Raw genomic sequence first — 17,252 nt, 5'->3', positions numbered from 1 at the left:
TACCATTGATTGTCCCAGCCCAAGATGCAGCCCTTTATTGCAAATCATCCTGGGCTGAGAATCCTGGCTCTTGTGTCTTTGTGGATGAATTAGCTCTGTGATATCCAGATGGGGACCCAGAGAATTGTAGTGCATCAAATTCTCCTGGATTTCTCTCCATATGAATTGCTGATGTTGAGGAGACCAGATAGATAAAGAGCTGGTTCCAGGGTCCCAAGACATTAAAGAATCTCTGCAAGGCAGGGTGCCTGTGAGATACCAGCAAAACATGCACAAATCTGGGTCAGAAAAGTGGGTGCTTAGCCCCCTGAGAGGGAGCGTGTGGTTTTTTTCTTTTTCCCCTGCATGAACTTATTTAACAAGTGCTGCATATGAATTCAAGCAGAGGGAGGATACACCACGCCAGGCCTCTAGATGACACCAAGCACATTTAGAGAATGAAGCCACAGATTAACCCTCCTGTGCCCCAGCTCCCCATAAAAGTCATTTTCCTCTTAATAACCTGGAGGACTGTGATCCTCAGTGTTCCCATTTCTGCCTCGGAGGGTTAAGTCAAGTTGGTATCCATCGCTGTTACCCTCCCAAGCCACCTTCCTTCTGGAGGTGACAAAGTAGGCTTTGGGAGAGTCACCAAGTCTCTCCTGCTGTTATAAATTTTTCTACCCAAGGGGTTAACGTGCCAGGCATCTGACTGCCCAAAACAAAAATTTCAAAACTAAACCCTTGGCTTCTTCATCAGGATAAAACCACAGGGCAGAATCGTGGTGTTCATTGTGGTTAATCCGGTTCTTCTTAAACACAAACCCCAACTTTCTGAAGAGTGGAAACAACTACACGTTTCTCTTGCAATGTCCAGTTACAACAAACCTTTATTACAGCATCTATATGAGAAGGGAGAGATCGTTTTTAATCAGCCGCCACAGGTCTGACACGGGCTCCAAGGCGAGGCAAAGGAAAAAAGAAAAGAAAAAGGGAAACAAACGCGTAAAAAGTCAGGGGTCACCGTGAAGGAGCCCTAAGAGGGGAGAAGAGACCGCCTGTCCCGGGACCCCTCCTCGGCCTCCCCGCGGGTTCAGCACCGCGGACAGCTCCCGCCTTTGTCTTGTGCGATTCCCGCCGCCGGGTGCGAGCAGGTACCCAGGGCTGTGTCCACCGCCTCCTGCGACAAACCTGCTTGGACAGAGAAACACAGAGGGCAGAGCAGAGCAGTCACCGAGTGCGGAGCAGAGCGGTACAACTGTCCTATTTTCCCCGCATCCTCCGAACTTGGCCCTGATCCCACCCCATTACAACTGGTTTCGCTTGGGACCTCGATTCTGTCTAACAGGTCTTGGGGCGATTGTTGAGGGCCGGAGATAGTCGCCTTGACAAGCTCAGATTGGATTTGGGGTTCATCTCACTGTCAGTGCCCGAAGCCCCAGCCACCCACCATCTGCCCTCAGACTACATCTTGTCTTTGACAAAACTAAACATAAAGTACACGCAAACAAAAAAGAAAAACACAAACCACACAAAGAAAAGAAAAGAAAAGAAAAGACAGGGATGTTGAATGCTTGTCGGGGCCAAGTCCAAGGCTGTGGACGCACAAGGAAGGCCAGACGCAGAACCTCAGCTCAGAGGAAAGGAAACCAAAACTCAGACCGAGAAGCCGGAAAAGATCAGGAAGCTTTTCTTCACTGCAACCAGGAACACACAGAAAAGCAATAAAGCAGGATCTGAGTGCACACAACCCAGTTCACAAGTGCAAGTGTGGAGGGCGCCGCTTTTCCTCTCCTTGACCAGGAAAAGGTCTGACTCCGAGGTCAGCAGCCTGCACCTGCCCCGGCCACTCAAAATACTGTTTTTCTGGGTTCTTTCTCAGGAGCCAGGATAAAAAGGGATTTCTTCTCACGTCCTGCTCAGCCAGAAACCTTACTCCAGGGCTGGTGTAGAAAATGCCCAGTGAGCACGGGAAGCTCTCTCTCTCCAAATCCTACACACACACACACACACACACACACACCCCACAGCCTGGGGTCAGTAAAGTTACGGGCTTCCTCCAAGCTTAAGAAAAGTAGGCCAACCAAACTGCAATTTCATTCTCACACAATTTTATTCCAAAGTGGGGCCTCGGGCAGGGTTAAACTGGTAAAGTAGGTTTAAGAATGAACCTCCTGGTCATTGTGGGCCAAGCGCTCAGTGCTGAGAGGAAAAAGAAGAATCCCTCAAGACTCCTTCAAGCTTGGGGTCTAACTTGGGCATGGTGGTGGGGGGCGGGGAGAGACCGCCACCAACCAACCAGCCGAGAGACCCAGAGCCACTTCGGAGAATCTGTGTTTGCCTGTAAAACAAACAAAAGTATCTCACCAACCCCCACCCCCACCCCTCACAAATATTCCTGGCTCTTTTTTTTTTTTTTTTTCAAAACAGCATTCTGCCCTCCCCCCACCCCGTTCCTTCTCCCCAAGGAACCTGGGAGAGAAAGACCCCTGCTCCTCTCCTCTGAGACCAGCTCAGAGGTGTTTTGGAGAACGCACGATCCCTGCTGGGGTCCCCGCAAAGCATTAAGGGCGCCCAGCGGGGTAAACATACTCGCCTGGCAGGAAGGAGCTGGGGTCGCCTTCCCTGGTCCCCTCCCCCCTCCCGGATCCGTGGGGGTGGGCGCCCGAGGGGGTGGGCTGGGGGGTCGGCCTCCCACCGAAGCCCGCTGTGGCGCGCAGTGCTCAGCCGGCTGCTGTGTAAACGGCCGCTTTCCCATGCAGATTTCCCTTTTAACACCTTCTAAACAAAGGCTAATGAGGCCACTGCATTACTCCATCAACACACAATCATTAGCAACTGAGAAATACACACACACACACACACACACACACACACACACACACACCCGCGACGCACGCGCGCACGCACACACACTCACAGCTCGGGCTGCCAAAGTCAGGGGAATTCTAAAGGAACCCATATTAGGCTAACAAAAAGGAGGTGGGCTGGGGAGGGTGGGGAGGGAGGGGAGCCAACGGAGGGCGGAGGGGAGAGGAGAGAGACCGAGAGAGAGGGAGCCAGAAGCCATCAAAATCAGGAGGGGGGAAAGGCCAACAGAAAAGGAGCAGAAGCAAGATGCAGACTGAGACGAAGCCCGGCCAGCCAGTCACGGGGACAATGATGGGAAAGTCTGGGGACCCTAATTTTGGAGGTTAGGGGTGGCTGGCAGGCTTGCTCTTTGGGCTTCAGGGATGACGGGAACTGCAGGCATCACAGATACAGTGCCCAGGGGCAGGGAGTGGTCTCTAGGATCAGAGACACTCTGCAGGGCCAGAGGGGTATCGGGGACCACAGCCAGGCCTTGACTCCCCTAAGAGGGACCCAGGCAGCCTCCAAGCCTGAGCCCCAGGGCCAGGGTGAGGAGAACCCCCACCATGCTCGACTCAGACCCAAGGCAACGGTGCCTGGTTCACTTGAGGGGCCGCAGGCTGCTCTGCTGACCCCAGCAGCTGGAAGACCTCGGTGGTGCACTCCTGGAGTGGGGTGGAGAGGACCTCACACCCCGCCCTGGGCAATTGGGGCATTCCTGGGAATCACACAGACCAGACAACTCCGGAGCTAAATTTTAGGAGATACATTCCACCTGCTCCAGCCTGGAAATGTGGGGCCCCAACCTCTCTGTCCCCGAACCCCTCTTAAAGTTCCAGTCCAGCTATAGGGCTGGGATCGAGTTGAGACTCACAAATCCCCCTCTGGCATTGGAGGGAAAGTCTTGGAGTGTGGCGAAGCCTTTGTGGGGGGTGAGACACAAGGCGACCATTAATTCCTATCCCCAGCATCTCTCCCAAGGAAGAGAGGGGATGAGAAAGAAAGGACAGGAGGGAGGAGAAGGGGGAGGAAGCAGACCAGGGATTCCTTGCCTTTTTGATTAAACGTCCCGGGTCAGGCCTGCCCAGTTAACCAGACCGTTAATTAAGCCATGCACCATGCAACTGCCAGGCAGCCCGCGCCCCGCTGAGATGTTCCGCAAACACAGCGTCGCGCCCGCCCCCCTGGGTTCCACACAGGCAGGACTCTCCCTGCCCGCTCCGGGCTGTCCTCCAGCCGGCCACTCCGGTGTGACCCGGAATCCTCACCGGCTTCCAGCCCACCCACCCCAGCCCTCGCCGGCCGGACGCGCGGGCCTGAGCCAGCGCCCGCGCGCACCGGGGTCCGCACTCGGTGGGCAAAGCCGGGCCGCGGAAGGCAGCGGCTGCAGCCCGGGAGCCCACGCGGGCTCGATCGCGGAGCCAGCCGCGCTTCGCCCGCCTCTGGGCGGCCGGGCCCCGCCGTGGGCCGCTCCTCCTGGGGGCCGCGTCCTCTTGTTGGCGGGCCGGGCGCGGCGGGACGCTGAGTGTGTGTGCGCGGCGCGGGCTATATTTACACCCCAAACAAAATAATTACACTTTTGTCGGAGGGAGAAAGCCAGTGATTAGGCGCAGGCTCTTTGCGGCAAAACAGTTTCTCAGTGGTACACCAGTATAATTTTTCACGGCTGGCTGAAATCAAAGAGGGGAGGTAATGAATCCGGCGAGCAATTTAAATTTACAATTTGTAACGCCGCCGCCGCGCAGACCCGGCCGAGAGCGCAGCTCCGAGGCCTCGCTGCGTTTGTTTAATGTTAAAGCCGCGCGGGCTCTGGGGGGCGGGGGAGGGGATGAGATGTGGGGGGGCAGCACTGGTCGAGATCTGGAAGAGGCCGGCTGCGGCGCCCGAGATATTCGAGGGAGGAGAGGGCGAGGGGTGCGCTCCCGGGCGGCCGGGCGCGCACGCCTTCTCCAAAAAAGCCAGGCACTGCAGGCCGTGCGCGGGGCGGGACAGCGAGGAAAGGGACCAGAGCACTGCGGGCCGCCCGGGAAGCTCCTGCTCCTAACCCACCGCTGAATCCTCCGGGCAGGTTGTCCAGGAGGCGGCGGAAAGTGAAATCCTCTTTGGCCTGCGGAAAAGGCAGCTCCTAAAGCCGCAAGAGCCCTCTCTGCTGCTGCTGGTGCCTGCCCGGTGTCCCCGGCTGCAGACGTGGCCCAAAGCACCCCCACACCCAGCTCTGCTCGCCTCCAAACTCGCACTCCGGGTGGGTGCGCACCTCCTCGGCCGTAATTAATTACCGAACTCAAGGGGGAATATGCAAGCCGCATATTACTAACTCTGCGGGGCTTAAGTGATCGGAAACAGATTATTATCTTGTTTGTCTTTTGTCTGTTTTACTTATCCCGCTGCCGTCTGTTGAGTTGTAATGCTGATACTCTTTCCTCTAGGAGGAAGGTTTTTATACAGTAAATTCCATCAACATCTTGTATAAGTGACATTGTGTCTCCATGCATTACCCTGTTAAGACACAAGCGGTTTATTAGTTACATATAGGAGGGGATTTCACTGCCTGGTCGCCATCTGTTAGCGCTGTAGGGCGGAATAAAAGCTGGCAGCTTCCGAGGCTGGGCACCCTGAAGGTGGTGAGGTGTGTGAATTGCCCGGCTGCCCGGCTGGCAGAGGGGTGTCTACCGCGGGAACTGGGCGCGCTGAGAGTGAGGCCCTGGGTGAGAGGATGACAAGAGATGGAGGGGTCAGTCCAGGCAGGTGGACTCAGCCTCAGGTCCAGGGAGGCCCACACCGCCCACTCCAGGCAGGAGACCTGAGGCAGGTGGGTGCTCCAGCTGCTCCCTCCCGGTTCCTGCAGCCTCCCCGGCCTGGCATCGTGGTGGCCAAGGCCTGGCTGTGCTCTGACTTTTAAGCACAGCCAGAAGAGAAGAGAGAGTTTCTCAGGGAGTCAGATGGAACTGGGTGCCCAGGCTGCCAGTGCCCATCGGGGGACAGAGCCTCCGGCTGGGGACACGCACTGCTTTGGTTCCTGGAGTCCTTGTAGGGGATTGAAGGAGGATGGGCTTGGTGCATCCATACTGGAGCAGAGGGGCCACCATGTGGGGAGATCCGGGCACCCCAGAATGTGTGCGTGGGATGGAGCCTTCTACCTGCACCCCCAAAGTCTGCAAGGTGCACAATGAGAAGCATTGAGCCAGATGCTGGACCCCAGTGCCCTGGCCGAGAAGCAGAGGGAGAGAGACAAAAAGAGAGAGTGTGTGTGTAAAAGGAGAGAGAAACAGGGCAGGGGAACCAGGAAGGGGACAGATGCTGGGCGTCAGCAGGAAATCGGGCCGGACCACAGAGACTGGGGAGAACTCAGGAGCCGGAAAAGCCTCCCAGAGACAAAGACTGAGCGGACAGCGCGGTTGCCTTTGCCAGGAGCAGGCGCTGCGTCTCTGTCCCCTGCCTCCGAGGTCCTTGTCTGTCCACCTCTGCTCTGCCCCAGCTCGGAACCATTCACGCTGCAAGCAGGCAGCCAGAAACAGTTCCAGGCCAGGCTCTGGGCGCTGCTCTCACCGGGCCTAGGAGGCCAGGTGCGATCCAGCCTGCTTGTTCTTGGCTGAGCCGGGCTCTGAGGGCTCTGACTGGCCTGGCCACCATGTCCTGTGTCCTCTTACACCTGACCCCTGACACACTAGAGGCCAAGTGGCAGCACAGAATAGGAGACTCTGACCAGGTTGGGGAAGCCTATGCCTCATCAGAGACCACCACCCATGGGTTCCCTGTCCCCAGAAAGACCACCTACGCCCGAGACTATCGCCAGGTCCGACAAGAAACAGGGAACCAGGGAACATCTCTGCCCCAATGGAGGCCCCTACAAATCTTGCTCCCCACAATCCTGGCGAAGGTAAACACTGCTAGAAGTACGTGTCTGAATGTAAATATATTCCTTCCCTCAACCTGCAGGAGTCACATAAACAAAAATGGGTCTGAACAAATACATACAGGCAGGTGCACAAACACAGACCTACAAAATTCTGTGTTCTCAAACACATCAACCCAGCGCAGTTACACACAGCCTCCAGCATGCACACGCTCAGTCACACACATGCACACATGTTCAGATTTTTAAAGAACATTTCCTCATCCATGTTAGCACACACATGCACAACCTTACACATACGTGTACACACTTATGCATACAAACATCCTTACACTCCCACTGTCTCAAGCAAGTCTACTCACACACCAACGAAAATTAAAATGCACACACAAACAGCAGAATCATATGCAATTATAAGCAGGCACATTTGCATGCACACACACACAAAATATACACATCATGAACACACTCAAAAGATTGATTACTAACACAGTTTAAGCAATGAAACACTGTCATTTTCAAATAGCAGATATTCACAGAAAAACTCAGTCAACAGACCCAAACAAACACCCACAGCCAAGGCCTGGCACCAACGTGCTCTGCACTCCGCTCCAATCCTTGGGAGGCCCCAGCCCATCGGCACTTCCACCAGCAGGGGAACAAATAGCCTGGTTGCACAATCCCAGACTTGCAGCCCTTGTAGTGGCCAGGCTGAGCCCCAGGAAAGAAGGCCTGGTCCCTTCGCTTCCTCTTCAGGCCTGCACACTTCCCACCACACACACCTGTGAACCCCACAGCCTCAGCACCCAGCCCAAACCCAGACTCCCCAGACCACTCCTGCACTGCATAGCCATCCTGTCAGGGCCAGTTCCCAGTGAGCCTGCCCACAAAGTGAGTGTGAACCGTGTGCACCAGCACTGGCCGCTGCCCCACCACTACTGCCACGGCTGTGCAACCCGCTCGCCACAGTGCCCACGCCAGCTTGCCTGAGACCTGGAAAGTGTGGCCAGGAAAGCAGAGACAGGGAGGGCCCTGTTCCAGCAGCCTCAGATCAAAGTAGATCCCCCCCCCCATTTCCACTGCTCCCCCAGAGCTTGGTGAGCATGGCTGCAGGCCGAAAACTGGAGTTCTGGACCAGACTGGCTGACCCCCGCCCCCTCCCCAGCTTGGGCTGGACCTGAGTCCTGCAACCAGGCAAGGAAACCAACACAAGCCCAGCGTGGCCTCCGATGGCTCCACGAGAAGGGCCTGGCTGGGCCCAGCCCCGTGTATGACAATAGAAGCCAGGGACCCGGGAACCACGACACTGGAGTCGCAGCTCCGGGCCGGGTCCCACAGGCACCAGGGTGCAGAAGTCCAACCTTGGGGGGCTGGGCAGGGGAGGAGACAGACACAGCACTCGGCCTTGGGCAACTTCTGTAAGTTCCGAGGATGGCAAAGGGAGTTGGGGTCCCTCCCTGACTAGGCCTTGGAACCCTGGCCCCCAAATATTTGCAAAGAGAGAGAGACAGGAAGAGCTGTGGTTTCCAGCTCAAGCACCCCCCGCCCTATCCCCAAACTGGAAGGTAAATACTTACTCAGCCCCCGGACCAGGCACAAGCTAATACTCAACAATACTGATGCCTTGTTTTTTTTGCTCTGTCCGGACCACAACGCTGTAGCCAATTTAGATATGCTATAAATTTAAGAGGTTGCCATGGCTACGGTGCGCCCATTGGCCGCCGGGCCCCCTACGTGCAGTGCCACGTCACCAAATCTGAATAAGGATGCGCGAATTAGGCGGCGGCCAGACAAAGATGAGGATCCGGACCGCTTGAAAGTGGGGGAAAGTGCCGGCGCCTCGCCACCGGGGAAGGGCGCTTGGCAGTGCAGAGGCCGGCAGCCACCAGAGACACCTGCGGGGGCCCAGAACCGACGCCGGGGTGCAGGACTCGCGGCACGAGGTTGTGAATGCCGCCACCCCCCATCCCACTCTGGGGAACCCAGCTCCAGGCCAGAGATCGTCCGAGGACTTGACCAGCTGAGTCTCGGTCTGGACCAGACTCGCTCCGTGGCGGCGGCGGCGGCGGCAAGAGGAGGAGGCGGCGGCGGAGACAAGAGGCAGAGAGCGGCGGCCGGGCCAGGAGGCCCAAGGGCCGGGGCCCCAGAGGGAGCCGAGGCGGCCGGGGCCGCCAGGGCGCGCGGCTATGATGGTGCACTGTGCCGGCTGCGAGCGGCCCATCCTCGACCGCTTTCTGCTGAACGTGCTGGACCGCGCGTGGCACATCAAATGTGTCCAGTGTTGCGAGTGCAAGACCAACCTCTCGGAGAAGTGCTTCTCGCGCGAGGGCAAGCTCTACTGCAAAAACGACTTCTTCAGGTAAGAGCCCGCTCCGCGGCGCTTCGCGAGGGCGCGGGGAAGAGAACAGGAAACCCTTCGCAGCCTCCAGCGCCAGCACTCAGCTGGGAGCGAGCGGGTGCTCTCTGTCCTCCTCTGCCCCTCTGCTCGCCTAGGGCCCATGCCCAGGCGGAGGAGGGAGGATGCTGCTTTTCGGCCTCACCTTCAGCCCCCCGGAAGTCCCAGGGGCAGCGGGGCAGGGGAGGAAGCCTGCCACCCGGCTGCAAACCTGGCCACACAGCTTCCAGCCCTGCTCTGGGGAAGGCAAGATTTTCCCTGGAGTTCAGGGCACTGGAGATTTCTCCTGCAGAGCAGGATTCGTGAGTCCTGAGGTGCCCTCTGAGCAAACAGAAACTTCCCGGCTGCAAAGGGGGCCTGGCCCCAGAGAGCGTGAGCCTCCCCTCCCCCACCTCACCCCTACCCTCTGAGACATTTTCTTCCCTGCTGAAAGCCCAAATGGGTGGAAGGTGGAAATAGGGACCTTTGAGGGGCTGGCCTGGGCTGTGTCACCTATCCCCAGTCCCTCCAGCTCTCAGGACAGACCATCCCTCTGAGCCTCAGTTTCCGCATCTGGGAAAACCAGGGTTCAGCCTGGAAGCCCAGGGGTTTTGCCAGCAGCTTAGTTAGCACTGTCTGTTCCCCCAGGCACCCAGAGCCCACTTTGTCAGTTAAAATTCCGGGTGCTGAGGGAAGGAGGAGGGGTGTGATCCACACCACAGAGGAAATCGGCCGCTGGCCCAAACACTAGGGAAGCCTAAAGGAGAAAATGTCACCGTGCTTTTACATGTGTAAAGCCCCTGGCCCAGAGGCCCGCCGCCTTAATGTGCCAGAGCTCGCAAAGCGCCTAATGATTTTTGATAAGGTGCATATGGCCAATTACGCTGCCGGATAAGGCCAAAAGTGACTTATGGTCCCTAATGCCCTCACTACATCAATGTCACCAAAATTCACCCTGTTTAAGATGTGGGTGTGAGGAGATGTGGGGTCCCCAGAGTCCTCATCCCTCTTCCCCCCCCCCCCAAACATGTACCTCGTATTCCCTTTGAGGGTCTGCACACCCAGTCTGGGAGAGGCAGGTTTCTCCCTGAGCCAGAGGCAGAAAGAATAGGGAGCTCACCTCAAAGGAGGGGACCGGAGTGATCCCACACCTTGGCTGTGCAGGGATTGGGGTGCCTTCTGCTTACAGTTTCCCACTGACCACCAGGGCCAGGTTTTGGGGGGCAGTTGCAGCTCAGTCCCTGCTTGTCAGACTCTCCCTCTGAGGCTCTGCGGGGGTCCCACACCGGAGACCAGAAAGGCTCCTCATCAGTGGTGGCAATGAGGGGAAGCCCCCCTCCTTGGGGTGAAGCGTCTCCATCCCAGTACTAGGCCAGCAGCCAGGCAGATGGGCCCTCCTTGGGCCCCTGGCAGACAGGAAGGGTGCAGGGAGCAAAGCCCAGAAGTGGCCCAAACCCACCCTGCCTGGCTTCCAGCCCTCCATGTGAACCATTCCACTAGAAGCAGGGCAGTCCCCATCCCAAGAAGAGCCCTGGACATTTGTCCCTCTTCTGTTCTGGCCACCGAGGGCAGAACCAAAGTTCCAGCTGACAAATGTCAAAACAGAGGCTTCTCAGAAGCCAGGAGGGATGGAAAGCGGCTGGAGAGGACTGGACTCTGGGTCCACCTCGCAGTGACAGGCCTCTCTTGCATCGTCCGCATCCGCAGACGCTTCGGCACCAAGTGCGCCGGCTGCGCGCAGGGCATCTCCCCCAGCGACCTGGTACGCAAAGCCCGAAGCAAAGTATTCCACCTCAACTGCTTCACCTGCATGGTCTGCAACAAGCAGCTGTCCACCGGCGAGGAGCTCTACGTCATCGACGAGAACAAGTTCGTGTGCAAGGATGACTACCTGAGCTCCTCCAGCCTCAAGGAAGGCAGCCTCAACTCAGGTACGCCGGCCTCTCCCGCCTTGGCCTCCAGCCCGGTGCCCGCTGCTTCCTTCCCGTGCCCGGTCAACGCTGGGCCCCGAGCTGATCTCCCGGGTTGCTCTAGCAGGGCACGGAGAGGGGATTTGAGGCCAGGGAATAGAGAGCAATTGGAGCCACTCCGTGTCCCCCGCACCCCCTCAACTCATAAGCCTTTCCCAAGAGGTCCCCGCCCCTAATTTAGACCTGCTCCACTCATTTTTCTGTGTCATTTGAGGTCCTGGCAATTTCCAGGTGAACTGGGATTTGGAGGAAGGAGAAAAGGGAACGGAAGAAAGGGGTACACTGTCCCCTCTACGAGAAGGCGGCTCTCCGAGGCATGCCCTCGCCCCCGCTCTCCCCCCGGCCCAGCTCCGCTGGAGGTGCAAAGGGGGTTGGAGCAGGGCCCTTTCAGAGGCCGCCCCGCCTGGAGAGAGTGGGCGGGCGCCCGGTCCCCAGGGGAGGGGCTGTCGCCGGTTTGGGAAGGAACCCGGCCTGGTCGGTGGTAGCGTGGGCCGGCTGGAACCGGCCACTGAATTGGAGAGGGATCGGAGCGCCGCTGACGCCGCTGTCCCCTTCCCGATCCGTCCGCCCGCAGTGTCATCCTGTACAGACCGCAGTTTGTCCCCGGACCTCCAGGACCCACTGCAGGACGACCCCAAGGAGACAGACAACTCGACCTCGTCGGACAAGGAGACGGCCAACAACGAGAACGAGGAGCAGAACTCGGGCACCAAGCGGCGCGGCCCGCGCACCACCATCAAAGCCAAGCAGCTGGAGACGCTCAAGGCCGCCTTCGCCGCCACGCCCAAGCCCACGCGCCACATCCGCGAGCAGCTGGCCCAGGAGACCGGCCTCAACATGCGGGTTATTCAGGTGCGGGCTGGGCAGGGAGCGGAGCGCCCCCTCGCCCGCGAAGGCGCGCCCCAGGCCAAGGCCCGCAGGGCACCCGCCCCGCCCGAGGGCGACTGAGAGTTGGCTCAGCCCTGCTGTGCCGCTGCTGTGCGATTCCGGACAGGGCCTCTTCGCCTCTCTGAATTCCGTTTACTGCCCTGTTCTACGAAGGTTTTAAGCCTCTCTGAGTTCCGGGACCCCACCTTCCCTCCCATCTTCCAAGCAAAGAAAGAGGCGAGGTCCGAGCCCGCCGGCTGCAGAGCCGAGGCAGGAGCCTTGCAGGGCGGGAAGCCTTTATGAAGCCGTCAGGCCGCCGACAAGCCGAGGACCAGGAAACCCAAGTCTTTATGAGTCACCCCACGGGTCCGCGAAATCCTTCACCCTTGGCTGGTTCTCCGAGGCCCCTCTCCATCCTCCCGGCCTAATCCCGCCCGGCCCCGCCTCGGGGGCGGCCTGGTGCGCCAGAGGCGTTAGGACCCAGCAGGGGCAGCGCGGGTGGGGAGCAGAGGGGAAGGCGCTCCGGACCCCGAGCTCACGGCCCCTCCTCTGTCCCAGGTGTGGTTTCAGAACCGACGGTCCAAAGAGCGCCGCATGAAACAGCTGAGCGCGCTGGGCGCGCGGAGACACGCCTTCTTCCGGAGTCCGCGGCGCATGCGTCCGCTGGGCGGCCGCTTGGACGAGTCTGAGATGTTGGGGTCCACCCCGTACACCTACTACGGAGGTAAGAGGCAGCCCGGGACGCGCCGCTCTGCACCTCGCCCGCGCTGCTTTGGGTGACCAAGCGCGCGGGGGACCCAGCCTTGCGCGTTTTGCCCTACTCTGGGACACGCTTCGCCCTCTCCCATTCACGCGGACATACACACCGAAGGACACACCTGAACGCGCATCACACTCATGCACACTCACCGCGGACACAAAAGCAGAGGCGCGCGCCCATACAGTGGTACCCGTAAACACACGAAGGACACCAGGGCGCACGCACACGCTGGTGTTCAGACTTCCAGGGTACACTTTGAGACGCTGAATGACCAACAGCCACACGCAGGTACACGCCGCTGAGACACAGCCAAAAGGCACATAGAAGGGCCACTGTTCGCGTGTCTCTCCACTACCCCTGACAGCGTCACGGCCGTCTGCGCCCTGGTGCCTGGGGTACTGGGCAAAAGCTGGAACCGTTCTTGGGGTCTGGGATGGAGGGTCTGGACTCGCCGCGGGCTACCTGCTGGCTGGGCTGACTTCCAAGGCTACCCCTCCTACTTAGCGGGGACCATGGGCTGTGGCTCTGGTGCTCTTAGCCTAAATGGAGGTCACCGCAAGCCCACTTTGCAGCCCAGTGATGCAGACGTTCATGCGTTGGAGCCGGCTCATTGCACCCGAAAGGTCCATTTCCCATCTTTGAGGCTGGGGCACAAAGGGGGCGTTCCGAGGTTGGTTATCATGTCCTCCACCCGATCACCCTCTTTTCTCCTTTCTGTCCCTCACCCCTCGTTTTCCTCACACTGAATTTTCGAGCTGGCCCGGCTTTCTGCTGGGTCTGTTAGGCCCTTGCTGGGGCCCAGCAGCCCTGGCTCCCCTTTCTGGAGCTGTGGGCCCAACAAAGCACTTCCCCCTTTTGACTCCTGAATGTCTCAACTTGGGGGGTCGCCAGGAAGCCCTCACCTGAGGGACACGTGCATTTCTGTAGGGCTCTCTGCCTGCTCGGGGCTGGTAACCTAGTTAGAGAGGCTGACTTCCGAAGGACTCGGGGTGAGTGAGCGGGGAGAGCGCAGGGGCCAGGTGTCCAGCCGCTTCCAACAGGGAGGCAGGAGAACCTGGCACTGCCCGCCAGCATCTGGAGACAGGCGTTCATTTGGAGACGAAGCCTGGGCCCCTAGAATTTGTGGCACCGTGGAAAATTGTTCTCTGCAGTGGCAAGGTCCAGGTGGGGGAGGCACAGCCGCTCAGCCTGGATGGTCCAGACTCCGGGGCTGCCCCTCACCCACTGTCCACCTCGCTTGGCCTCCTTCCCCACAGATTAGGCCCTGAGCAGCGAGATGGTGGGGCGGTATTGGCCCGGAATGTTCCCGCCCGAGTAATTAACCAAGGTTTCCGGGAGGACCTGTCAGCCCGCCCCGAACCCGCTGCGCACTGTCCCTGCTCCTGCTGCGTGAGGAGGGACGCTGGACGCCCGGGTCCCTCTTTCCCCGGAATTTGGGGGGGGGGGGCTACTCCCCAGCCTCCAGCAAGGCAGCCCCGCCTAATCCGCGCTGGGAGATCCTGGCGGCGGGCGAGAAAGGGGCCGGGCGGCGGGGCCGGCGGCTCCCCGTGGGAGCGCGCACAAAGCCCCAGCTGCGGCTTTTGTGCCCCTTTAAGACGGCGTTTGTCCCAATTACCTCCAGCCCGGCCGCCATATGGGCGGAGGCGGCGCGCACGGCGCCGGGCCGCGGCCTTGGCGGGCATGCGGGCTCGCTTCGGTCCCCGGGGGCCCCAGCCCTTACCCTTTGGGGCCCCAAATTCGCGTCTCTCAAGCTTCTCCTTCGGTTTGGAGGAGAATGGAACCCGTAGATTTTAAGCATTCTGGGGCCGTTTAATCTGTTACCTAAACTGTGTCCAAGCCGCGCCTGCAGACCCCTATTCGGACAGATTTGGGGGTCCGGAGAAGAAAGGGGGGGGGCCAAGAACTCAGCCCTGACTGAGCCCCCAGGACTGAGCCGAGCGCTGGGTTTGCAGGAGAGACTGGCTTTTCGGCCGTGCAAAGCAGGTTGTGGTCCCCCATCTGAGCTCCCAGGTGTGGCTTCTGTGGGGTGTCCTCCCTCGAACCCTGAGGCTCCCACCTGCACGGGGGCAGCAGTCTGTCCCACCAGGCCTCAGGGCGAGGCTGTGGGAGGAGGACAGAAGGTTGATGCAGAAGCGATTTGTGGAGGCAGGTGGCCCCGCACCCCCTGAATCTGTGGGGAAATGCGCATCTGTGCGTTTTACTCGGGAGAGAGCTCTAGAGCCGCCACCAGCTTCTCAGAAGGGCTCCGTGACCCAAACGGGATCCTGGCAGAGCCGTCCAGCGCGGGGGAAGGTCAAGCCTCTACCCGAGCGCCGCGGGTGTGCGTGTCCCGCTGCCCCGCTTCCAAGTCTTTGGGGCTCGGCTCCCCTTTCCAGGTCAGGCCCTGCATTCGCGCAGCCGGGCAGTGGCAGGGGCTGCGCGGGGTCCTCAGGGCACAGGGAGGGGAGGGTGCTGAGGCTTCCAGATTGTGAGCAGCCCAGAGCCCAAACCGGGGTTCCTCTGCGCTCGGGCCGCCACGACGTCACCCCCTGTGCGCTCTGCCTGGCGGCCGAGGGCTCCTCTGCCCGCCAGCCCCACGTCTCTGGGTCTCCTCAGCATCTCTGTCTCGGCCCCCGACTCCTCCATCCACCCCAAGCGTCGTCCGCGGGTCTCCGAGGCGGCCGTCTGGGCTCTTTCTTTTGGTCTCCTCCACTATATTTTACTGGATCTCCGATCTCCGGGGCTCCGGCGGCGTCCTTGCTGTGGGGATCGACATCTCGGGACTGGCTTTCACGCCCAGCGCGCCGGCCCCTCTCTGTCCACTCTGTCCGGGTCTCCGCGCTCTCGTCACCTCTGAGACTCCGAACCCCACAATCTCTGCTCGCGCCCCTCATCGTCCCCTCCCAGCGCTCCGCGGGGTCCGCTGCGCCCTCACCGTCGGGGGGGGGCCTCTCCCTTGGTCTCCGCGGCCGCCTCGAGTGACCCCTGTCGCAGGGTCCGCCCTCGGGCGTGGCAGCGTCTCACGGCTCCCTGTCCCCCTTCGCTCCGCAGACTACCAGGGCGACTACTACGCACCGGGAGGCAACTACGACTTCTTCGCGGCGCACGGGCCGCCGTCGCAGGCGCAGTCCCCGGCCGACGCCAGCTTCCTGGCCGCCTCGGGGCCCGGCTCGACGCCGCTGGGCGCCCTGGAGCCGCCGCTGGCCGGGCCGCACGCCGCCGAGAACCCGCGCTTCACCGACATGATCTCGCACCCCGACACGCCGAGCCCCGAACCCCTGCCCGGCGCGCTGCACCCCATGCCCGGCGAGGTGTTCGGCGGCGGCGGCCCCAGCCCGCCCTTCCCCATGAGCGGCTCGGGCGCCTACAGCGGGGCGCTGCCGCACCCCAACCCCGAGCTCAACGAGGCGGCCGTGTGGTAAGGCGCGGCGGGCGCCCCCTGCAGCCTCGGGAACCAAAACGCCCGACGCGGACTCGGCCGGGCCAGGGGGCGTCCTGCGTGGTTCTCTCTCGGGTCCGCACCCAACCGGCAGCTGCTCCCCGCGGGGCGCCGGGGGACCCGAGCCCCGTCCCCAGCCCGCGCTCTGCCCCCGGCACCGGGAGCGGTTTCTTGGGACCAAAGTCGACATCCTGGAGGTGCAGAGCCGCAAGCGCCCCGACCCCGCCCGCCACCACCGTCTCCCCAACTAGGGGTCGAGGCGAAGGGCTGGAGAAGATGTTTTTTTCCCTCTCTGCAATCCTCGTGGGTTTTTTGTAACCTTATTTCTCGCTCTGCTTTCCCCATCTTTAAAAAAATGAGAAAAAAAACCAGATCGGAAGGAAAATATGAGGAGAGCAAAGATGGAGAGAGGAGAGGCGATGGGGAGACTCGCTGCGACCTGGCGCCCCCTGGTGGCCGGTCTCGGGCTCAAGGTCAGCCCGGCCGGAGCCGGCCGCTCGCCCCAAGGACGTTCTCCGCTAGCCCGGGGTCCAGGCGGGACTGGAACTTTGGCCCACCCTGTTCTGCCCCTGGGCGGGGCGCCCTCCTGCCCGGGGGCCTGGAGGCTGGGCCGTCAGGGTGTACAATATTATACTTTTTTGGAAGTTGAACGCTTCTAGTTTCCTTATTTTGTATAAAGAAGAAAACAAATAAAGTATGTTTTTGTGTTTACTGTTTATTTATTGTACTCTAGTTATCCGGGGCTGGACATTTTTATATTTTTAAGAGGCGGGCGGGCAGAGTGCGGGAGGGGAGGCAGAAAGAGGTTTACCTACAAAAAACTTTTTAAAAAAACACAAAAAAAATCAACTTTTTTTAAAAAGAAAGATTAATAAAAAAATTCTTTTTTCCCTCAGCACTGTGTAGTTTTCTTTTTTCGTTTTTTCGTCCCTACGTTGATAGAGTGAGATGAAATCAGTATTTTCTCTGCTTCTGTCTCTGAGACCAAATGCACCCCTTTCCCCTGTGCTGGGGGCTCCTTCACAAGCCTGCCCAGTAACCGGGAGGCCTTCACTATGCTTGAGGAATGAATGCACTTGCGATCTATCTCTAGTATATTAAAAACAAAAACTAACAACCAAGCACCGCTGTGCACACATCTAATCCCAGTTCCTGGGGAGGCCCAGGCAGGAGGACCAGAA

General features: G+C 59.7%; 1 protein-coding gene across 2 annotated transcripts; it reads left to right on the top strand.

The window, feature by feature from the left end:
* The first annotated feature begins 8,473 nt into the window (after positions 1 to 8,473).
* On the top strand, positions 8,474 to 16,782 carry Lhx5 (LIM homeobox 5). 2 transcript variants are annotated; one of them, XM_063225698.1, is made up of 5 exons: positions 8,474 to 9,041; positions 10,764 to 10,987; positions 11,601 to 11,878; positions 12,452 to 12,617; positions 15,684 to 16,782. In XM_063225698.1, exons 1-5 carry the CDS (start codon positions 8,869 to 8,871, stop codon positions 16,052 to 16,054), a joined length of 1,212 nt encoding a protein of 403 aa, XP_063081768.1. In that variant the 5' UTR covers positions 8,474 to 8,868; the 3' UTR covers positions 16,055 to 16,782. The 2 variants fall into 2 exon arrangements, with proteins under 2 accessions (XP_063081768.1, XP_063081767.1); XM_063225697.1 differs by lacking the exon at positions 8,474 to 9,041 and having other exon boundaries at positions 10,377 to 10,987.
* The last annotated feature ends 470 nt before the right edge of the window (positions 16,783 to 17,252 follow it).

Source organism: Cavia porcellus, unplaced genomic scaffold (assembly GCF_034190915.1).
Source record: "Cavia porcellus strain 051 isolate PalLab524CR breed Dunkin Hartley unplaced genomic scaffold, mCavPor4.1 scaffold_16, whole genome shotgun sequence".
In the NCBI taxonomy this organism is placed as follows: domain Eukaryota; kingdom Metazoa; phylum Chordata; class Mammalia; order Rodentia; family Caviidae; genus Cavia; species Cavia porcellus.
This window is presented reverse-complemented; position numbering and strand designations above follow the sequence as displayed.